Genomic DNA, 24,809 nt, shown 5'->3' on the forward strand with positions numbered 1-24,809 from the left:
AATACTTTCGCAAGGCACTGTATCTTTCAAATTATGTGCACGTTATGGTATAGTTTTGACAAGTGTAATTTATAACGACATCACCAGCTGTGTCAATGCGTCAGAAGTTGAAAGGCAAAAGCAACAAATTGGCTGCCCCCTTGTTGCCAGGCTACATAAGGTGGACTGTGTAGCATACAGCTGAAGTTCCATTAACATCACAAGTCTTTTTTCTTTCACCCCAAAATATGAACAGGTGTGAATTGCACCTTCAGTTGAAGTCGGAGGTTTACATACACTTAGGTTGGAGTCGTTTTTCAACCACTCCACAAATTATTTTTGTTTTGGCAAGTCGGTTAATTCACTACTTTGCATGATGCAAGTAATTTTTCCAAGACAGATTATTTCACTTATAACATGTATCACATTTCCAGTGGGTCAGAAGTTTACATATACTAAGTTAAACAACTTGGAAAATTCCAGAAAATGATTTAATTATTTTCTGATAGGCAATTTTTATTTTTTATTTTACCCCCTTTTCTCCCCAATTTCGTGGTATCCAATTGTTTAGTAGCTACTATCTTGTCTCATCGCTACAACTCCCGTACGGGCTCGGGAGAGACATGCGTCCTCCGAAAGTCATGCGTCCTCCGATACACAACCCTACCAAGCCGCACTGCTTCTTAACACAGCGCCATCCAACCCGGAAGCCAGCCCCACCAATGTGTCGGAGGAAACACCGTGCACCTAGCAACCTTGGTTAGCGCACACTGCGCCCGGCCCGCCACAGGAGTCGCTGGTGCGCAATTAGACAAGGATTTCCCTACCGGCCAAACCCTCCCTTACCCGGACGACGCTAGGCCAATTGTGCATCGCCCCACGGACCTCCCGGTCGCGGCCGGTTACGCCACAGCCTGAGCGCGAACCCAGAGTCTCTGGTGGCACATCTGGCGCTGCAGTACAGGGCCCTTAACCACTGCGCCACCCGGGAGGCCCACCTGATAGGCTAATTTACATCTATTGGAGGTGTACCTGTGGATGTATTTCAAGACCTACCTTCAAACTTAGTGCCTCTTTGCTTAACATCATGGGAAATCAAAAGAAATCAACCAGGACCTCAGAAAACAAATTGAACCAGACCTCTGGTTCATCCTTGGGAGCAATTTCCAAAAGCCTGAAGGTACCACGTTCATCTGTACAAATAATAGTACGCAAGTATTAACACCATGGGACCACGCAGCCGTTATACCGCTCAGGAAGGAGACGCGTTGTGTCTCCTAGAGTTGAACGTACTTTGGTGCGGAAAGTGCAAATCAATCCCAGAACAACAGCAAAGACCCATGTGAAGATGCTGGAGGAAATGGGTACAAACGTATCTATATCCACAGTAAAATGAGTCCTATACCGACATAACCTGAAAGGCCGCTCAGCAAGGAGAAAGCCACTGTTCCAAAACCGCCATAAAAAAGCCAGACTACGGTTTGCAACTGCACATGGGGACAAAGATCGTACTTTCTAGAGAAATGTCCTCTGGTCTGATGAAACAAAAATAGAACTCTTTGGCCATAATGACCATCATTATGTTTGGAGGAAAAAGGGGGAGTCTTGCAAGCCGAAGAACACCATCCCAACCATGAAGCATGGGGGTGGCAGCATCATGTTGTGGGGGTGCTTTGCTACAGGAGGGACTGGTGCACTTCACAAAATAGATGAAATCATGAGGAAGTTAAAGTGTGTGGGTTTATTGAAGCAGCATCTCAAGACATGTCAAGAATTTAAAGCTTGATCGCAAATGGGTCTTCCATATGGAAAATGACCCAAAGCATACTTCCAAAGTTGTGGCAAAATTGCTTAAGGACAACAAAGTCAAGGTATTGGAGTGGGCATCACAAAGCCCTGACCTCAATCCTATAGAACATTTGTGGGCAGAACTGAAAGTGTGTGTGAGCAAGGAGGCCTACAAGCCTGACTCAGTTTCACCAGCTCTGTCAGGAGAAATGGGCCAAAATTCGCCCAACTTACTGTGGAAAGCTTGTGGAAGGCTTCCCAAAATGTTTGACCCAAGTTTGAATTGTTTAAGGCAATGCTACCAAATACTAATTGAGTATATGTAAACTGATGAAAGAAAAAATAAAGTGGTGATCCTAACTGACCTAAGACAGGGATTTTTTACTAGGATTAAATGGCAGGAACTGTAACTGAGTTTAAATATATTTGGCTAAGGTGTATGTAAACTTCTGATTTCAACTGTACATTCTTCAAACCAAACAGGCATTGTCAGAGATTTGTCATTTGAGATCACAACTCCACTGGGTTTACAGTGTCACACAGGGCACTAGTGATTAGCCCCATAACCGGCCTCTGGTATGTTGAGCGCAGTGAATGAGCCCCCAGGGCCTAATTACAAGACAGGAAACACAGGCTGGTCAGTGGGACAAATTCATTTGACACTAACCCAGGGTCCTTCGAGGCTAAGCCTAGCAGTGCCTGGCACACAACCGATCGGTGTTGTAGCCTAAAGAGGCCATTAGATTCTCACACATATACAGAATTTTTTTAAAAGTCTAAAGCCCAGAAAAGTAAGCCACCCACAGTTAGCCAGAAGAGGGGTATGTGTGTAGTTGAGGTTTTTTTTGAGTAGCTATTGACAGAGACCAGAGAAAATAGGTTATATCGCCTACATTTCTACAGGCTGATTGCCGTTGTCAGGCCTTGAAATGTGATGGGGTAATAAAAGGCAGAATAGTAACACACTTACTCAAGCCCCACATCAGGTAGACTTAACCTTTAGGGCTGACACTGTTCTGTTGGTAAAGAGCTGACCCTGAGCACTGTGACTGAGCTGAGCGGGTGTGGGGTATGCTGGAGGTGGGTCAGATGGAAGAGGATAGCAGTAAAATTACAAGAGACTTAGGACAAGGATTTAGCTGAAGCAGCAAGTCTGCTAGTGGTGCTGAGAGGTATACAGGTTGAGTGAGTCACATTGGCAGGATCGTCTGGCCAGGGGCTGTTGAGGTACGTTATCAGTCTCCATTAAAGCGAAAGTGTAGGCCTGTAGGGAGAGGCAAAATTTACAGCAAACGCTTGGCATGTTTCTTATAACACAAGCAGTAGTGCAAGTGACCGGTACTTCATTAGAATTAAGCAGAGAAATATCTTGATGCAATTCATATACACTTGTCAGGTCAATAGAATGTGTGTGTAACCCCTGCCATCCCATAGTGTTTGTTTGGATAATGGTCCACACTTATGAAGGTTTTGTTTCCTCTCTCCCATGTCATCTCTATGGGATGCATGCATCCATGACTGATCTGTTTGTCTCACCGAGAGCTGCAATACAAACTTAATGCAGCTGACTCATAGTGTTATCTGTCAGGCAAACAGACACCGTGTCAGTGTGAATGAAGGAAATATACCTCAGTGGGGGAAAAACAGAAGTCCCTTTGACGTCAGGCACTCCATTTTTATCATGCGTCTTTAAATGATGGAAATGCCCAGAAAGTGTCTCACTGCGGTTGCTATGGAGATAACCTACCATAGTACAAGCCAGTAATAAAAATAGATGTGTTGTACAAATCGTATGCTAACATCACCCGGTGGAAGATTTGAGGATAGTCACTTTAATGTCGTGATAAACACATCAATTGGATTGTCCACTAGACATTCATTTGTTTCTGTTTTGCTCTTTAAAGAGACTTTGGCAGCTCTGGACACAACATCAAAACAACCACACAAAGGAGCTTAGCTCTAATCCTGCCCTCAGTGAAACGTCACAGCTGTTTTTCTGCCTCGCCTAAGCGGTTCATTTATTGCAAAACAGCCCTCTGTTACTGTCCTATGATACAAGGACTAGCCAATGTTTTATTCTGTCAACTATGTACCTCCAACTGAGCTGATGCCTCTGTTTACTATATTGTTTATTTTTATTCCCTTGTCCACAAAATCCAATGAGGGAGAAAACAACAGCAGACATCAAGGGTAGTTCCTGCCCACTGCCTGGGGGTGAGCTCTTCAAAAGTCCTCATATAATCTGGAGCAGGCCTTCTTAGCCTGTTAAAATGAATCCAATCTCAGGCCTGGGGCTAGTTACAGTGCTACAGTATCTTTTTATAGGCAGTTGTGTGCTGGTCCGATCTGAGACGAGCTGATGGAGGCAGATTGCTAGAACCACAGTTATATCATGACGACTATCTGCGGTTTAGGGAGACATGGGTCAACACAGTGTGGCTCAAGGGATACTTCAGTATTTTGGCAATGAGGCCCTTTATCTACTTCCCAGAGTCAGATGAACTTGTGGATACCATTTTTATGTCTCTGTGTCCAGAACGAAGGAAATTCAATGTAATTTCGCAAGCCAATGCTATGGGTATCGCCTAGCATTTTGAGACATGACACTGATCGGAGGGTGTGTTTTGGGCTCCCGAGTGGTGCAGCGGTCTAAGGCACTGCATCTCAGTGCAAGAGGAGTCACTACAGTCTCTGGTTCGAAACCAGGCTGTATCACATCCAGCCGTGATTGGGAGTCCCATAGGGCGGCGCACAACTGGACCAGCGTCGGCCGGTGTAGGTAGTCATTGTAAATAAGAATTTGTTCTTGACTAACTTGCCTAGTTAAATAAAGTCACCAATATTGTTTTGCACCAAACAATTTATGCATTTTTAGGCTGCATTTTGTACATGAAACATGAACCAATCATACATTCCATTTTCAAGTTGATCCACAAGTACAGTTTGTAACAACTGCTCCACATCATCACTGGAATGTCAGAGATGTTGTGAAGGAAGGTGTGACTACAGGTTACGTTATGAATACAGTCATTCCTGTTTCACTGGTGGTAACTGATTGGAACATACAAATGCAATCCTTATTATGGGTTGTTCAATGAAAGTATTGTCGGAAGGAGACCTATTTTGGAGGGGAATTCAGAGGCTATCATTTCAGGGATATTAAATGGCAATTTTGGGTTGGTACTTTGCACAATAGATTTGACTACAGGATTAATTAAGACTAGACTTAGGCAAATATGTTAGTTTGCGTGCAGTCCGAGGAACCTTTGGTTCAGTATATTTATTAGTGAGGTAAATGTCAACACCAGATTCATTTAGTTAGGCATATGCTTGACTCTCAGTTTATCCAATAATTTCAAGATTCAAGGAAGTACTAAATGTGGTGGGTGCTAAAGTGTGTCACATACAGTCTACATCAGGGATCATCAACTAGATACAGCTGCGGGGCGTTTAAAAAAAAATATATATATTTCTTGAGCGGCTGGGCGGGGTGCCGGAACATAATTACAAATCGTTTGTAGACTGTAAATTGACTGCAATAAGCTCAAAGAGATATGTTTGACTAAAACATAATCATTTCAAACCTTACATTTGCATACGACTTACGTGTCTCTTTCTTGTGTGGGAATACTTGAACAGATTTCTTATTGAAATAATCTTCCGCTGGTTTGGCGGTGTTTTTACAGTCTTATGTTCAACAATGTAAATAAAACAAATGCAGAATTTGGCACGCGGGCCGGGCCACAAGTTGGGGATCCCTGATCTACACAGTCACAACGATTGTCGTTAAATTAAGCTACGTGCTGTAGTTTTCCTCTGGCACCAGCATATCCAGTGAACTACAGAACGGTGGTATGCCATTTAGTATGTATCTGAGAGGAGTGAGTGAAAAATGAACAGCACAACATTGTAGTAATGAATCAAATAAATCATCCTCATCCAACAAGGTTTCAAATTTCCTTCCTCACACTACTGCTACACATTTGAGCTATGTTTGGGAGACAGACCCACTTTAATATACAATCATCTCCTAATAGATTTCTGTGAATTCTGATGACCCAAAAAATTGTGACCACGTGCAGCTTAGTCATTTACGTGTGACACTGAGAATAGAATAAATGTCATGAAAATAGATATTACAGAAAAAAAATAAAAATCTTTCAAAGTCGCTACTGGTGCATGTATTGAAAAAAACAAAATCATAAGGTAAGAACCAGAGACTAAATGGTGATCAAAGAAATGTCACCATGTCTACAATATCACCCAGTGGATAGACAACGTGTTAATCATGCATCCCACACCAGGATGCCTACCTGCCATGACCGACTTATGTCTATGCTGATCTTTTGCTTTGTAAATCAAGCAATATTGGGTCCAATAGCATCACAAACAGTGCCAGAAAGATTCATTCGGATAAACTGATAAAACGGGTAATTGAACTAGAGTTCACAAAATGAACTAATTTTAAACTGAGGCTCCCTCTGTCCCCCCCTCCCCCAAAGCTGTAAAATATCTTAAATATAAACCAACTTAGTGAATACCATTGCAGTTTAACACCTTTATTTCTTCTATTTTCTACATAGTTTTAATGTCTTCACTATACTATGAAATAACACATCGAATCAAGTAGTAACCAAAAAACTGTTTTACAAAATGTGTCAAAGCAGCCTTGATGACAGCTTTGCACACGTTTGGCATTCTCTCAAACAGCTTCATGTGGTAGTCACCTAGAATGCATTTCAATTAACAGGTGTGCCTTAAGTTAATTTGTGGAATTTCTTTCCTTCTTAATGCATTTGAGCCAATCAGCTGTGTTGTGACAAGGTAGGGGTGGTAAACAGAAGATAGCCCTATTTCCAAATTATGGCAAGAGCAGCTCGAATAAGCAAACAAACGACAGTCTATTATTACTTTGACTGACCTTCACGTCTTAATCTGGAAAATGTAAAGAACTTGGAAAGTATCTTCAAGTGCACTCGTAAAAACCATTAAACGCCTGGATGAAACTGGCTCTCATGAGAACTACCACAGGAAAGGAAGACCCAGTTACCTCTGCTGCAGAGGATACGTTTGAGTTAACTCCACCTTTAGATTGCAGCCCAAATAAATGCTTCACAGAGTTCAAGAAACAGATACATCAACTATTCAGAGTAGACTGCGTGAATCAGGCCATCATGGTCGAAATCCTGCAAAGAAACCACATCTAAAGGAAACCAATAAGAACAAGAGACTTGTTTGGGCCAGGAAACACAAGCAATGGATATTAGAAGGGTGGGAATCTCTCCGTTGGTCTGATGAATCCAGATTTGAGATTTTTGGTTCCAACCGCCGTGTCTTTGTGAGATGCAGAGTAGGTGAACAGATCTCTGCATGTGTGGTTCCCACCGTGAAGCATGGAGGAGGAGGTGTGGGGGTGCTTTGCTGGTGACACAGTCTAGGGTGGCTACTTTGAAGAATCTAAAATATATTTTGATTTGTTTAATAACACACATGATTCCATATGTGTTATTTCATAGTTTTGATGTCTTCACTATTATTCTACAGTGTCGAAAATAGTAAAATAAATTAAAAACCTTGAATGATTTAGGTGTGTCAACTTTTGGCTTGGACTTGTATACTGACTTAGGGGGTTGAATACATATCTAATCAAGATACTGTATATTAGTGTTTCTTTTTTATCTTTTTAAAATAATCTTCCACTTTGACATTAGAGTATCTTGTGTAGACCGTTAAAAAAGAATACATTTTAACACAAAATGTGGAAAAAGTCAAGGGGTGTGAGTTCTTTCTGAAGGCATTGCATATGAATAGATTTTATTTAAAGTTATTCAAGTATAAATTACCAAAGTTACCATATTACCTGTTAATTATTAAAGATTCTGGCAACTTCAGTAAATTACTGGTAGCTTTGCAACTCTAGCTACACATCTTGGACACTTAATATAGCACTGCCATTGGCCCATCCCATTCTTCACACTCTCTCCTTCAGATCATCACCATGAGGAGGGATGAGACCCAGAGCATCAGTCATTAGACAGGAGGAGAAAGGACTTGACTTTACTTGACCAGGGGCAATGGCACTGGATTATACTCATCAGAGAGAAAGCCTCACATGCAATTAGGAGAAAGGTGTAGTCATTTAACTGAGCATACAAAAGATAATTATCATACGTCTTCTTTACCATATAGACTCAGGTATTTTACACAATACAAACATACATATTGTGCCCTGTGCTGTTCGACACTGAAATACTCATTATTGTATCACTATTATTAAGACAATTCTGGTTGTGATAATTAAGACCTACTGAACTAATCTTAAAAATATAGGTTTAGTGTTATAATCACACAAGTAAGATGGAGCCTGCTAGTGATGAATTAAGGAGATAGAAAGCCCATTGAAGGTATTTTGTTAGTGTGAGCACAGAGATTCAGTGATTGACTGCTTTGCAGATGCAGACGGCTGGTGACGAAGCGCTGACGTCTCACATGATGAGTCACCCCAACTCCACGTCCTCACTGACGGAGGGGGGCCCCCCGTGGCACTGGCTGCTCTGCCATGAGTATACCTCTCTGGCTCCCTGCCTCCCATTTCACACTGTACTGCCAGAGACACACAAACAGCTCACATCACTGGGTCATTCTCTGCATGTTGACTGTGTCTGCATATAGACTCTAGTGTGTGACACAGTCAACATGCTATAGCTATTAAATACAGACCAGAGTGCCAGGACTTGCCCAGAGCTCCTACTGTGTGTATGTGCGTGTGTGTGCATGTTTTTCTGTGTCGCTCTCTCTTGCTAACAACAGCTGGTCACACACTTTCCCATCTGCTTCCACTATAATGGTGCTACAAACAGAAAAGTCATGTAGTGGGTGTGTTTATGAGTTGCCCAGCAACTACGTGTCTGTTATCACAAAAGGGTCTAGCTAAGGGCAGATTATGAGAAGGGAGCATTCTGGGGAGGGGGTTGATAGCCATGCCTTAAATTATATGTAAGAGTATAATAACAGTTGACATGGGTGGACCACAAATTAGGAGAGAAGCAGGGTGGCCCTGGAGTGAAAGAGTCCCAGAAACGAAGTCTGTTAAACACTTACTATGTATGGAGAACAACAAGGTGGATGGAAACCAGCTATGAACACAGAGGAACGGCAGAGAATACATGTCCTCTCGTTACACACTTTAGGTGTCTTGGCCTTAATCAATACACAGACATATCGCAATTACTTTTCAAGTGCTAAAGGGTGTAGCACTTCGGGGCTAGCTAGTCTGTGTGGACCTCTCTCACTTTTCTTAACTTTTGTGCAAGAGTAGAAGTGTATTTTGCGATTTAAGAAAACAGTTCAAAAGCAACCAGGGAGGAAAAAAATATAACGCCCTCAAGTTTCAAATCATTATTTGTATCCCCCAGAGCCCAGACCTCCCCCAGCCTCAACCATAGTGGAGAATGTCTGGGGTCCTGATACATATTCATCTGTGCCTGGAGAGGACATCAGGTTCCTGTGGATGTGGCAGATTTGATCCTTGCGCCTCATGTGCTCCTCTATTCTCTGCCATGCACCAGTAATCTCCTTCCCTTATTGGCTATGCGTTGGGGAGAGAACGGCACAGAGAGGCGAGGAGAAGCAGGTAGCTAGGCTTGATTAGAGGTGGAGTGCTACCTCACGTGTGCACCTCCGCGTGTTTCCTATGCATGTCGCTCTCAATGATGCACCGCCACATGGCCGCGTAGACCCAACATGCTGGGGCGAGTGTAACAATGATGCACCGCCACATGGCCGTGTAGACCCAACATGCTGGGGCGAGTGTAACAATGATGCACCGCCACATGGCCGTGTAGACCCAACATGCTAGGGCGAGTGTAACAATGATGCACCGCCACATGGCCGTGTAGACCCAATATTCTGGGGCGAGTGTAACAATGATGCACCGCCACATGGCCGTGTAGACCCAACATGCTGGGGCGAGTGTAACAATGATGCACCGCCACATGGCCGTGTAGACCCAACATGCTGGGGCGAGTGTAACAATGGACTAAAAAGGTCTTTCAATAACTGAAGCAGAAAAATAATATTCTCTTTGTGCTTCAGTCCAAACAGCTTGTTTTGATACTGTGGACTGCCTATCTCTAACTGGCTATTAAACTGTGAAGATAAAGGGGAGGGTTTATTTAACAGTGGGTCAGCAGGAGAGCAGCAGACTGTCTATCTCCTTTATCTGGCACCCATCCAGACAATACTATACTTTAACAATGTAAAACAGCTTAATAGCAGAGCATGTTTATATTACGAGAAACAAGTAATTATTTTAATGGTACCGTGAAGGATTCATGTGACATACTTTCAAAATGACCCCAGCTCTTACTATCAACATCGTGGCTAAAAAAGCATGGTCTAAACTAAAGAATCATCAATATATCATGTTGCCATTTTAACAACAACAATTAAACTGTGTCGGTTGTCTGATGCAGGCACAAGTGAATACGTTTTGGTCAGTCAAGCACAAAACAGCTTAACTTAAAACTCTCACTAACTTGGAAAACTCTTCTCACAGAAACTGAACTATCTTGAGAGATTCCACTCACTGAGATGTAGTATCCCAGTAAATATCCTCTCACCACAGATTCCAGAAATAAAGAGCAGAAGTTGACCTGTTCCAAGGCAGTATCGTATTACAATGTGGGCTGTGTCGATGGGAGCGATAAGTGTGGGGTTTGCTGCTAGCAAGAAGTCTAAAAGATAAACATCCAGCGAGCACATGCAGAGGTCACACACAGCCTGACAGCAGACATTTGTTGTTGCAATGCATGCAGGTCAACCAAACAACTAGCCTTGACGAAAACAAAAGTAAAAGGGGTATAAAAACCAGGGATGCAACTTTCACTGGGGACGGGGAGACATGTCCCCCCACATTTTGAAATTGCACTTTTGTTATAGCATTGGAATGTGATACAGAATGAGGCAACCGTGTGCAAATTCCTCCAAGAGGTCAGGTAGGGAGTTTGGAGTGTATCTGACTGAATTAAAAAAACAAATGTGTGTGTATATATATATATATATAGAGTCACACTCTATATAGTTGTTTGGTTGACCTGCATGCATTGCAACAACAAATGTCTGCTATATATATATATATATATATATATATATATATACACACACACACACACACACACAGTTGAAGTCAGAAGTTTACATACACTTAGGTTGGAGTCATTAAAACTCGTTTTTCAACCACTCCACAAGTGTCTTGTGAACAAACTATAGTTTTGGCAAGTTGGCTAGGACATCTACTTTGTGCAAGACAAGTAATATTTCCAACAATTGTTTACAGACAGATTATTTCACTTATAATTCACTGTACCACAATTCCAGTGGGTCATAAGGTTACATACACTGAGTTGACTGTGCCTTTAAACAACTTGGAAAATTCCAGAAAGTGATGTCATGGCTTTAGAAGATTCTGATAGGCTAATTGACATCATTTGAGTCAATTGGAGGTGTACCTGTGGATGTATTTCAAGGCCTACCTTCAAACGCAGTGCCTCTTTGCTTGACATCATGGGTAAAATCAAAAGAAATCAGCCAAGACCTCAGAAAAATAATTGTAGACCTCCACAAGTCGCCTGAAGCTACCACGTTCATCTGTACAAACAATAGCATGCAAGTATAAACACCATGGGACATGCAGCCGTCATACCGCTCAGGAAGGAGACGTGTTCTGTCTCCTAGAGATGAACGTACTTTGGTGCTTAAAGTGCAAATCAATCCCAGAACAACAGCAAAGGACCTTGTGAAGATTCTGGAGGAAACAGGTACAAAAGTATCCATATCCACAGTAAAATGAGTCCTATATCGACATAACCTGAAAGGTCACTCAGCAAGGAAGAAGCCACTGCTCCAAAACCACCATAAAAAAGCCAGACTACGGTTTGCAACTGCACATGGGGACAAAGATCGTACTTTTTGGAGAAATGTCCTATGGCCTGATGAAACAAAAATAGAACTGTTTGTCCATAACGATCATCGTTAGGTTTGGAGGAAAAAGGGGGAGGCTTGCAAGCCGAAAAACACCATCCCAACCACGGATTACAGGGGTGGCAACATCATGTTGTGGGTGTGCTTTGCTGCAGGAGGGACTGGTGCACTTCACAAAATTATGAGGCAGGAAAATTATGTGGATATATTAAAGCAACATCTCAAGACATCAGTCAGGAAGTTAAAGCTTGGTCGCAAATGGGTCTTCCAAATGGACAATGACCCCAAGCATACTTCCAAAGTTGTTGCAAAATGGCTTAAGGACAACAAAGTCAAGGTATTGGAGTGGCCATCACAAAGCCCTGACCTCAATCCTATAGAAAATGTGTGGGCAGAACTGAAAAAGCATGTGCAAGCAAGGAGGCCTACAAACCTGACTTAGTTACACCAGCTCTGTCAGGAGGAATAGACCAAAATTCACCCAACTCATTGTGGGAAGCTTGTGGAAGGCTACCCAAAACGTTTGACCCAAGTTCAACAATTTAAAGGTGACGCTACCAAATACTAATTGAGTGTATGTAAACTCCTGACCCACTGGGAATGTGATGAAAGAAATAACAGCTGAAATAAATCATCCTCTCTCTTATTATTCTGACATTTCACATTCTTAAAATAAAGTGGTGATCCTAACTGACCTAAGACTGGGGATTTTTACTCTGATTAAATGTCAGGAATTGTGAAAAACTGAGTTTAAATGTATTTGGCTAAGGTGTATGTAAACTTCCGACTTCAACTGTGTATATATAAATATGTGTGTGTATATATATTTCCCCCCCACTTCTAAAACCAAAGTTGCGCCCCTGATAAACTTAATGTATATTTTATTAATTCTAATATTGTTCTATATTCCCCTCACTAAACCTGTTATATTTGAGTCTTGCTGCTGACCTGAAGACTGTACAGATATAATATTGCGCACGTGTGTGTGTGTTGTTGTTGTCTGTGCTAAACAGCATGCTCCTGCTGCATGACAGCTGGGTGTGGCCTCATGTCTGCCTGCTGCTCCTATGCCAGGAAAACTACAAACACAGTCCGAAAATTCTAACTTCTCAGATATTTGACTGCACATACACAAGTTCAATTTCAGGTTTCCTGAAAAATCATGCTACAATAATTCTAGGCCGTCAATGAATGACATCACCTCATACAAGGACATTTTCAGCAGAAAATGATCCACCCTACTCCCTGTCTTTAGTCATTGCCCCTATTGACCACGGTTTAGCTTGCTAAACCCTTCTGAACATGTTTAATTATGTTTGTAAAACTGGTTTATTATTTTAAGTCATCCATGATGGCTCGGGTGGTGTCAGAACTTGATTTTGACCCTGGTAGTGTAGTTGTTGATGTCACGATGGGGAGTGAGTCACACTCTATCTTGGGTTCAGAGAGCCTCTCCTCGATCACACGTTCCCCTCTGTGGTCAGCCCTGTTTACGCATCTCTGGGATGATGCATCTCTGGGATGATGCGTCACGGCAGACAGCTCATTTAATCTAATGGGCCTTTCTGCCAGACACACGTACACATACATGCACACGCATGCAGGAACGTTTATAAGCAGACCATTTCCGTGAGAGATTTACTGTAGTACACTATTCCAATACATATCCTCTTACCAGTGTTCCAAACGTAAAGCAGAAGTATGTTCTGGGTCATATCATTTTACAATCACACTGGGTTGAGCATAAGACAGACACACACACACGCATTCACACAAATACATACATGGACAAACACACACTCAGAGCATTGCTTCTCGACTGCACCAAGTTAGTATTACAGTGTAAGTACCAGAGGTGAATTAATGTTGTGAATTAATGTTTTACCAAATGTGACTATTACTGGCTGTACTTGTGGCTATGGATTTGAAAAACTACTACCATTCAAATCTTGGGACTAGACCCAATTGGACAGCTGAGTCTATTGTTATTAATGCCAGAGAACAAGCTGTGGCCAGTTCTTTTCTCCTGTTGTTCTGGTCTTTCTCAAAGCTTGGGAAAGGATGGGAGTCACCAGGGCTGGATGTGTCGATTCATATCCCTGTTGCAAACAGACTTTCACACAAAGTGGGTGTGTGTGTGTGTCATATGCCGTGTGTGTGTATGTGTCATATAACAATTGAACATTCTACATTTTCATTGAGAATAGCAACACGCACAGATACCCTCACTCATTAGACAAGTCATTCATCACAACCCAGAGTTCATGCCCTCTCACATGGTGGTGGTTTGTGGCTCACGTTGTCCGCATGCTCTCTTTTCTTCTAAGAATGTCACTGTTACGTTAAGCAGGTACATTCTCTGCTGGATGTTGGTGTGTCTCAGAAGTGATACGAGGAATAAATACACAGTGAATAAGTGTCAAAATAACATGTCTATATACAGGGAGTACCAGTGCCGAGTCGATGTGCAGAGGTACGAGGTAATTGAGGTAGCTATGTGTATATATAGGTAGGGGTAATGTGACTAGGCAACAGGATAGATAATAAACAGTAGCAGCAGCGTGTGTGTGTGTGTGTGTGTGTGTGTGTGTGTGTGTGTGTGTGTGTGTGTGTGTGTGTATAGAGTTAGTACAAAGAAGGGTCAATGCAGGTAGTCCCGTAGCCATTTGATTAGCTATTTAGCAGTATTATGGATTGGGGGTAGAAGCTGGGCAGGTTCCAGATTTGGTGCATGTGTACCGCTCGCCCCTGCATTTCCTGTTGTCCACGATGAGCTCCTTTTTGTCTTGTTGACATTGAGAGAGGAGGTTGCTGTCCTAGCACCACACTGCCAGGTTTCTGAACTTCTCCCTTTAGGCTGCTTCATCGTCGCTGTGATCAGTCCTGTCACCATCACGTTGCCAGCCAACTTGGTGTTGGAGTCGTGCGAGGCCGTGCAGTCATGGATGAACACTAAGTACAGGAGGAGACTAAACACACACCCCTGAGGGGCTCCCATGTTGATGGTCAGCGTGGCGGATGTGTTGTTGCCTACCATCATCACCTGGGGGCGGCCCGTCAGGAAGTCCTGGATCCAGTTGCAGAGGTAGGTGTTCAATCCCAGGGTCCTGACCTTGGTGATGAGCTTGGAGGGGACTATGATGTTGAATGCTAAGCTGTAATCAATAAACAGCATTCTTACATAGGTATTCCTCTTGTCCAAGTGGGTGAGGGCAGTGTGGATATGTTGGGGCGGTATGCAAATTGGAGTGGTATGCAAATTACCTGTGTTTTCTGGGTAAATAAAGAAACGGAACAGAATGTATAATTTTCTTATCTTCCAAATGAGACAATTCAGCAAATAGACACTATCAAACCATTATGCTTACTGTGGGTGGCACTTTAAACAACTAACTGACCAATCATTGCTATTTAACCATGCCTCAAGGTAGGTGAACATTCAATCTATAGATGAACACCCCCAAACTTTAGACAAGCTTCAGCCCCACCCCAACTAACTGGTCAGTGCCGTTTTCATCCCCATGCTCCAGTGGCTCCCTGAGGTCAATGCAGGAGATATTCCTCACCTCATCTCTTGGGACAAACTAGTTTGCTTTGCTCCTTGCAGAATTCTGATCATGATAGCCATCTGTGAATCCTCAACCATATCTCCACTTTTCCTTTGCGGGTCTCAGGTTTTGAATGTGGTAATCCCTTATTCTGTATGAGTTTAAAAAAACGAACACCGAACAGATTCACTCTAAATGTCAACAACGGCTGTTCATTTTATGGAAACTAAGAAGTTTAATATACACCAATCCATACTCCAAGCATTTTATGAATGCTTTATACAATCCATCCTATGGTTTAATTTGTGGGGTGGTTTGGTGCTGTAGGGCAGGGGTCTTCAACCTTTTTTCGCCCAGGGACTTTATCAATAAACAAACAAATATCTTGTCATGTCTTATCATCAGGTGAAGGATAATGGCAAGGAGAAGTAATCAACATTTTAAAATGAATAGATTTGGTAGATAGTATTTCATTATTTTGACATCCCCACATTACAATTGGAAGAGAAAATAGGCTACGTTAGAGTTAACTAGAAAGGTAACTCCAAACACATTTTCACTAAGAGCAGCTGTTTAGCTGGTTAAACTAAGGTTCGCAATGTGTTGGCAAAAATGTATGTCCAAGTCAAGAAAGCTTACCAGCAGCCAGCGGCACTTACCAAACTGGTAGCATACTCACGGATGCTTTCTGAAAGCCTATGTCAGATATTAGAAATAATATATTATCCTCTTTTCTACTGTAGGTATGTAATTTAAAATATATGTATTCTGTTGTTGCTAGTGATATTCATAAAAACATCTTACAAAAATGATTCCCTTATTTTATATACAGTACCAGTAAAACATTTGGACACAGCTACTCATTTAAGGGTTATTCTTTATTTTTTACCATTTTCTACTTTGTAGAATAATAGTGAAGACAAACTATGAAATAACACATATGGAATCATGTAGTAACCAAAAAAGTGTTAAACAAATCAAAATATATTTTAGACTCTTCAAAGTAGCCACCCTTTGCCTTTGACAGCTTTACACACTCTTGGCATTCTCTCAACCAGCTTCATGAGAAATGCTTTTCCAACAGTCTTGAAGGAGTTCCCACATATGCGGAGCACTTGTAGGCTGTTTTTCCTTCACTCTGGAGGCCAGCTCATCTGATGGAGCACTTCATCACTGCGCTTCTTGGTCAAATAGCTTTTACAGAGCCTGGAGGTGTATTGGGTCATTGTCCTGTTGAAAAACAAATAATAGCCACCCTTAACGCAAACCAGATGGGATGGCGTATCGCTGCAGAATGCCTTGGTAGCCATGTTGGTTAAGTGCGCCTTGAATTCTAAATAAATCACAGACCGTGTCACCAGCAAAGCACCCCCTACACCATCACACCTCCTCCTCCATGCTTCACGGTGGGAACCACACATGCGGAGATCATAGGTTCACCTTCTCCGCGTCTCACAAAGACACGGCGGTTAGAACCAAACATCTCAAATTTGGACTCATCAGACCAAAAGACAGATTTCCAGATGTCCATTGCTTGTGTTTCTTGGCTCAAGCAAGTCTCCTCTTCTTATTGATGTCCTTTTTAGTAATGTTTTTTTTTTGTTGCAGCAATTTGACCATGAAGGCCTGATTCACGCAGTCCCGTCTGAACAGATGATGTTGAGATGTGTCTGTTACTTGAACTCTGTGAACCATTTATTTGGGCTGCAATTCCTGAGGCCGATAACTCTAATGAATGTATCCTTTGCAGCAGAGATAACTCTGGGTCTTCCTTTCCTGTGGCGGTCCTCATGAGAGCCAGTTTCATCATAGCTTGATGGTTTTTGCGACTGCACTTGAATAAACTTTCCAAGTTCTTGAATTGTTCCTGATTGACTGACATTCATGTCTTAAAGTAATGGTGGACTGTCGTTTCTCTTTCCTTTTTTGAGCTGTTCTTGCCATAATATGGACTTGGTATTTTACCAAATAGGGCTATCTTCTGTATACCAACCCTACCTTGTCACAACACAACTGATTGGCTCAAATGCATTAAAAAGGAAAGAAATTCCTCAAATTCACTTTGAAGGCACACCTGTTAATTGAAATGCATTCCAGGTGACTACCTCATGAAGCTGGGTGAGAGAATGCCAAACGTGTACAAAGCTGTTAAGGCAAAAAAGTGGCTACTTTGAAGAATCTCAAATATAAAATAGATTTATTTGTTTAACACTTTTCCTTAAGTTATACAATGTAGAAAATAGTAAAAATACATAAAAACCCTTGCATGATTAGGAGTGTCCAAATTTTTGACTGGTACTGTATATTAACAATACATGACCAAAAGTATATAGAAACCTGCTCATCGAACATCTCATTCCAAAATCATGGCCATTAATATGGATTTGGTCCCCTCTTTGCTGCTATAACAGCCTCCACTATTCTGGGAAGGCTTTTCACTACATGTTGGAACATTGCTTCTGGGACTTGATTCCATTCAACCACAAGAGCATTAGTGAGGTTGAGCACTCACGTTCCAATTCATCCCAAAAGTGTTCGATGTGGTTGAGGTCAGGGCTCTGTGCAGGTCAGTCAAGTTCTTCCACACCGATCTTGACAAAACATTTCTGTATGGACCTTGCATTGTGCACAGGGGAATTGTCATGCTGAAACAGGAAAGGGCCTTCCCCAAACTGTTGCCACAAAGTTGGTGGCACATAATTGTCAAGAATGTCATTGTATGCTATAGCGTTAAGATTTCACTTCACTGGAAATAAGGGGCCTAGCCCGAACTACGAAAAACAGCCTCAGACCATTATTCTTCCTCCACCAAACTTTAAAGTTGGCACTATGCATTGGGGCAGGGAGCTTTCTCCTGGCATCCGACAAATCCAGATTAGTCCATCGGACTGCCAGATTTATCACACCCAGATTGAAAGCATTTCCACTGCTCCAATGGAGGCGAGCTTTACTCCACTCCAGCCGACGCCTTGCATGATCTTACACTTGTGTGCGGCTGCCCGGCCATGGAAACATATTTCATGAAGCTCCCAATGAACAGTTATTGTGCTGACGTTGCTTGCAGAGGCAGTTTGGAACTCAGTAGTGAGTGTTGCAACAGAGGACATGTAGTGTATATTATTTTGCCAGACCCCCTGAAGTACCTCTGCAGACCCCTAGGTTGCCGCAGACCCCCGGTTGAATACCCCTGCTCTAGGGAACACTAGTCAGAACCAATTGAACAAGGTTATGAAAATCAGTGGGAAGGAAGGTCATTGGAGAAAGCCAGGAAGCCCTCAGTGACATCTATAAAAAACGAGTGAGGAAGAAGGGGGAACAAATAGCCTTGGACATTATGCACACACTCCATGACCAGTATAGCCCCCTACCCCCCGGTTGCAGAAGTATATCTCTGGCATACAAGTTTAAGAGGGCAGTTTCTAGTTTTGTGCCAACATTCATCAAACTCCTGAACTTTTTAAGTTCTTATTCTTATTTGTATATACAGTACACTGAGTGTACAAAATATTAAAAACTCCTTCCTAATAATGAGTTGCACCCCCCCATCCCCTCTACCTTTTTCCCTCAAAACAGCCTCAATTTGTCGGCGAATGGACCCTAGGTGTCGAAAGCATTCCACCCGGATTCTGGACCATGTTGACCAATGTTTCCCACAGTTGTGTCAAGTTGGCTGGATGTCCTTTGGGTGGTGGACCATTCTTGATACACACAGGAAACTGTTGAGCATGAAAAACCCAGCAGCTTTGCAGTTCTTCAAACAAACCGATGCGCCTGGCACCTACTACCATAACCTATTCAAATGCACTTGACTCTTTTTGTCTTGCCCATTCACCCTCTGAATGACACACATACACAATCCATGTCTCAAATGTCTCAAGGCATAAAAATGATTCTTTACACTGTCTCCTCCCCTTCATCTAAACTGATTGAAGTGGATTTAATAAGTGACATCACCTGGATTCACCTAGTCAGTCTATGTCATGGAAAGATGTCCATAATGTTTTCTACATTCAGTGTATATAGTCCGTGGTTGCATAGATTGCTTGTTTTTGTCTTCTCTGCCGCTATGTTGTCAGGAAATACAAGTTATTTGAATTGAAATGGATAGAATTCATCACCCTTTGGCTATTATACAGCGCCTTAAATCAGACTTTGGTTTGACTAGACCAAGCCCTCTGAGGTGTGTTAATTATTAGAATGTTTGTGTTATTAGAATTATTAGAATATGTCCAAATATCCTAGAAAATAAACACCGCTCTCTCTAACATGCATCATTAACATTGCTTTCATCACTGCCAAGAAAACAAATATCTGCCAAAAAATGATACTAGAGTCCCTGCTGGGACATAAGGTTCTATTGAATAGGACTTTCTAAAACAACTTCCGCTCGCAATCCTGACACAGTGTAACCCTTTTTCTAGTACAAAAGTTATATTAAAGTTAGGAATTCATAGTGTTTTGTACAGATGTCAAATAACATAGGTGTCAAGTAGTCAGGCAGGACCCAAAATTAATTGTATAAACTTTCCTAATATTTGCAAAGACTCACAACAGCTGTCAGTGCACATGTTTTATGTTGTTGACTTTGGGTCAATGAGGAGCTGAGGGGGTGTTGCCCCTCCCCCCCCTAGGACTTTCCGACTGTGTTGATCTTGGCCCTGAGCACAGATCCACAGATGTTGCTCTCCATGGGTTTATGATTAGGATGTGGTGAATGACAGAGTCCAGTCTGTATCTCCCTGGAAATACCTGGATGCTTTTGGCGTATGTTACTTGTGTCAGAGATGGCTATGATGATGGAGTCACTTCTTTATTGCCTTGTTCCATGGCTCATTCCTGGCAACACAAACATCACTGTGCTTTACACTTGATTTATCCTGTAAACCTTTCACCAGCCTGTCTGAGATATGGAACCAGGTAAACTGTTGCTCATGGAGACCGTTCCAGGGGTTTCATTGGCCACATCCTAACATACTGTAACATCATCAGTCAAATAATCCTAACAGACCAAGTATTTTAGGATCAGATGCAGCAGCAAACCCACAACACGCCACGGTGCATCCCTACCAGCGAATCAGCGGGGAAGCAAAATGTTCAGACAAATAGCTATGAAGTGCTCTCAGCAGAGACAGTGCCGCTGTCTGCAACAGGCGACCGACAGTTTCAATCAATGTATCCATTAGAGGATGGGGAGAGGGCAATGACATTATTTTGCATGCTATTTTTTTTTTTTAAATGTAGTTGTTATTCCATCTTAAAATATCAGTGGTATTACTGTCTTTGAATCACATCATGGTATAAAAAGCACTGTACAACGGCACCTTGTTTCATTTATGTGACTCCTTTTGTAATATTTTCGGAAGTCTCTCTGAGACACCACTAGCTGTCTTTCATTGTTGGACATCACAGCAGGGAGAAGTTACTTAAACAGCTTTGTCACCACCCTTTTAGGAGCTGGCATGGTGCCCAGGAGGACTACCTCAGGGGAAGGGCTAAATTTGACTCCACAGTACACAGCCTTAACCAGATGCAGCAAAACAATCATTAACTGAGCTCCTGCCTGCTTGCTTGCCTGGCCTCTCTAGCTCTCTCTGTCTACACGCAGACCAGGTGACTCACCTCAGGAACAGACCAGGGGACTCACCTCAGGAACAGACAGAGGTAGAGATTTTCCTCAGAGGATCACCTTCCTTTCACCCCTCTCTCTGCTAAAACAGAATTGAACAACTACTTTCTAGAGCTCCACAAACTCAATACTAACAAGACCTCACACATAGAATAGGACCACACATCGAGGCCAAGACGTGCACTGCATGCTCATCACACTGCATCAGGCTCTGGCAAAAAATAAAAGACCACACAGACACATGCCACAGTCGGAGGACACCCTTGCCCCTGGATCCTCTGAAACAGCTATATTTTGGGATGTAAACTATACAATGCAAATAGAGTGCAACGGATAACTCTTTGCATATAGGACAGCTGTATTATCTTCATGCTGTTTTGTCCAAAAATATTGTCAAATCTTGATTAGCTCCATTGGGTTGAATGTCAATATCCAGAGGAAGATCCTAAACAACATGATTTGGTCATCTGTGTGGGAGATTAAACATGTTGTGTGACATGACACTCTATTCATGAGCTTTATCCAGTTTTGTTTACCTGTTAGAAACACACCGTTATATGCCTGTGCATGAACAACATTAATGTATACTTTGGAAAAAGGTAGCATGACATACGGCAAATGTCTGAATTTACAGCTGGTGAACTGCTTAAAAAATGTAATATATATGTTTTTTGCAAATCAAGTGGTAATTTGCAGAGTAAGGATCACGTTACAGCAACATGTTGAAGTAAACATTGCATGTGAAGTATCATTGTGTCAGAACCACAGGTGTCAATGTGTTCAATTCTATGCATGCTTCTATGCATGCAATGGCTCATTAACGGGGCATGGGTTGTAAATCCAAGCCATTGGCTGTCATTTGAGTGGTGTCTTTACCATAGGGTGGGAGGGAGGGTAGAGGCCTCTAGCCATGTGTGAATGGTGTTTGGAGGGGGCCATCTGCTCCGGGTTGTGGTTCATTAGTCAGGCTACTTGGGACCGCCACACTCTGATCAACAGGTACAATAGGACTCAGTTCCTTAGTGTGATGATATATGTCACATTACTTTTTTGAAATGAGGGGTGATAGATGGCCAAATCAATTTTGGGTTTTTTACACCCTCACCCCCATAACACAACCTCCTTATAGATCGGAGGAGGGCAGGACTCAAGTTTAATTTAACCAATATCTTCGTTTTGTTAGTGTTGTGATTGTGTCTTTGCCCTACAGTGGTGCTGTGGATCATGAATGTGTTTTTCTCCCAGCGGTGTTTACCTTCCCAGAAGTCCATAGGTGTACTGTGAATCTGCCAGCAGTAATGCGATCTCGTCCTGCTGCATGGCTATGGCACACTCCTCCAGGGCCTGTGTGTCAAACAGCACTGTATTATCCACAGATCTCTCACTGTTAATACTTTATTTGCACACATTAGATAATAATTATGAAAATCTATTAATGAAGAGTGATTAACTTACCTCAAATGTCTAGTGTTACGATGGCATACATTGAAACCTTATAGCCACATAGAATACCAATACATAACTTACAATGCTGTTGTGTTGTGGCTATACTGCAACCTATACTGTATATATCACATGTAGATTATCTGAAGGAGCAGGCCAACCCTGTGTTATGTTTAGCAGGTGCAGGTGTGTGTGACAGGGTGGAGGACAGGTGTGCTGGAACCTGCCCTGTCGTCAGTCAGAATGTCTGTAGGGCCCACCTGGTTTACATCTCCCTCTCCGATGACGAACACCAGTTTAGGGTCCTTCTCCACCACAGTCCTGTCCTCCAGCACTCCCTGCATTTTGACTGTGACCTCCTGACCCCAGGCTGGGTGCTCAGCTTGCTGGGGGCCAGGCACCAGCACCTTCTTCCTCAACAGCCGATCATCTGGGGAAAGGAGGGAGCGAGGGATGGACAGACAGAGGGGGAGAGAAAGAGGGAGGAAGGAGGTTGGGGTTAATCTGCTTGTTGTTGATCAACAGACACTTGGAGACAAAACAACTATTAGGAAAGGGCATAATGTTGTGTAATAACGTTTCAGAAGCCCTTACATGCCAGTGTTTGACTAAATAGAATTCAATGAATTACATAGACAATACCCCACATAACTTCCAATGTCTGTAGAATTTGTTGGCAAGCAAATTACAGGCAGTGCCACAATAATTGACAAACAATAGAACAAAAACGTTTACCATGAGAGCAATATTGCTTCAACAACCATTTCAATATTTCATCATTCCTAAAAAACTTTGACGTGACAGTATTGATTGAGTATCATACCTGTGATGTTCTCCCAGTCCTCAGCCAGGAACAGCTCCTCGAAGCTGGAGGAGGTCCACTGCACCATCTCATGGTCTGGGAAGAGAACCTCCTCCGAGTTCTCTCTGTCCTCCACAGACTCTGTCTCACTGAACCGCACTGTCTTCACAAAACTGGGGGTCTTCAGCTTCCTCTCTTCCACACAGGGGATCTCTGTAATCTCAGACATAGGGAGCTGGTTTAACGTAGTGCCCTCCTTCCCTCCACCCTGGCTGTCTATCCTGGGGTCTCCCTCCCCATGGGGTTCCTTGTCTTCCTGCTGAAGCCCATGGAACAGTTCCTTCTCCTCCTGACTTTCATTGTCACCAGGGACTGTGTAGGCCTTCTTCAACACTGGCTCATTGGTCTCCACCACCCGCTTCTCTTGCATTCCAGGGCAGGGTTCTGTCTCCATCTCACTACAGGGAGCAAGGGACACCATCTGTGAAAGCCTCCCAAAGAGATGATCCTTCTCCACCTATCTCTCCCCACACTGCCTGCCTGGCTGGTTGGTTCTGTAGTGTGGAAGCAGTTGCTCGGTCTAGTTACAGCTGAGATGCGCCTTCATCCATTAGAGACAGTCTGTAGTTTTTATGAAAACCAAACATTCACATAAACTGTTGTTAAATCCAATTTAAAAACATCCATAACTAGACAATCCCGGTTGCATCAATAGATGTTACCAGTGCCTTGTTTTATCAACTAGAGCTATACAGTCTCACCTTAACCTCCTCTCAATCCTGTTACTCCTTGATAGCCTACATATTCCAGAGAGTTAGGAGCAACAAGAAATTATCAATGCAAAGAAATTGTACAACACAACGAAGCACACTCGGTCAGCAGGCTTGCGTGACTGTAATCTGTAGGATTAGGAGAGCAACATCTAATCTGGCAGAACGTCTGTAAGCTTCTTAATGACTTCATCGCGCTGCCCCATAATGCAGTTTCCATGAATGCTTTCCACCAATAAGATCTTAGGGACTGCTGTCTTGGACGTAGTTCTGTCTTATTCTGTGGCGCGAGATCTTATTTTCCCTTTTTAAGTAGTCAAGTGTTAGGACAGAGACCCAACGTTCCTAGGATGGCCCTGATGACCTATGTGAGACATTGAGTGCTAGATTGAGTCGAGTGGATTTCCCTTTATATACTAATAATCAACAATGTATGCACTTCCACACCTTTTAATCTTGTTATACGTTTGAAGGGGAAAACAATCACAGCAACATGTGTGTGGCACAAACTAGATATTATTATCATCTGATGTGATCTGAGGGTAATACATTTCTGAAAACCAAACAGGTTTTTCTAGGTTTACCACATACTTTCTGTGGAACAGGAGCCAGTAAGCAACACTTTCCAGACAAGACAGGCCTCAGTACTATAATGACTACACACTGTGTCTCATAGAGTGTATTAGCTTAATAACTCATTGAATTGCAAATTCAACCAAGATCAGAATATACGACCACAACCCATGTAATCATAAACCATCCCTCAATTCAAAATGCACTCACAATTTAAATGAAAACAGCTTTGGTTTTTAAACAGTGACACAAACATAATGTTTTTGCGTTCATGATTTTGGAGCGTCTGTCAGGTATCC

At 42.5% G+C, this 24,809-nt stretch overlaps 1 protein-coding gene across 4 annotated transcripts in view; it reads right to left on the reverse strand.

Moving 5' to 3' along the window:
* The window catches only part of LOC139405645 (peptidyl-prolyl cis-trans isomerase FKBP8-like), a 53,427-nt gene that overhangs the window by 26,102 nt on the left and 2,516 nt on the right, over positions 1–24,809 (reverse strand). For 2 of the 4 annotated variants that reach the window (XM_071148084.1, XM_071148078.1), the window contains 3 exons: positions 23,189–23,625; positions 22,626–22,795; positions 22,178–22,266 (listed from right to left, as the gene is read on the reverse strand). In XM_071148084.1, the coding sequence (XP_071004185.1) occupies positions 22,178–22,266; positions 22,626–22,795; positions 23,189–23,621 (692 nt within the window). In that variant the 5' untranslated portion in view covers positions 23,622–23,625. Of the gene's footprint in view, positions 1–22,177; positions 22,267–22,625; positions 22,796–23,188; positions 23,789–23,928; positions 24,051–24,809 lie in introns of those variants that run through there. The other 2 variants (XM_071148064.1, XM_071148070.1) reach the window with 2 other exon arrangements.

Source organism: Oncorhynchus clarkii, chromosome 1, assembly GCF_045791955.1.
Source record: "Oncorhynchus clarkii lewisi isolate Uvic-CL-2024 chromosome 1, UVic_Ocla_1.0, whole genome shotgun sequence".
Taxonomy (NCBI): domain Eukaryota; kingdom Metazoa; phylum Chordata; class Actinopteri; order Salmoniformes; family Salmonidae; genus Oncorhynchus; species Oncorhynchus clarkii.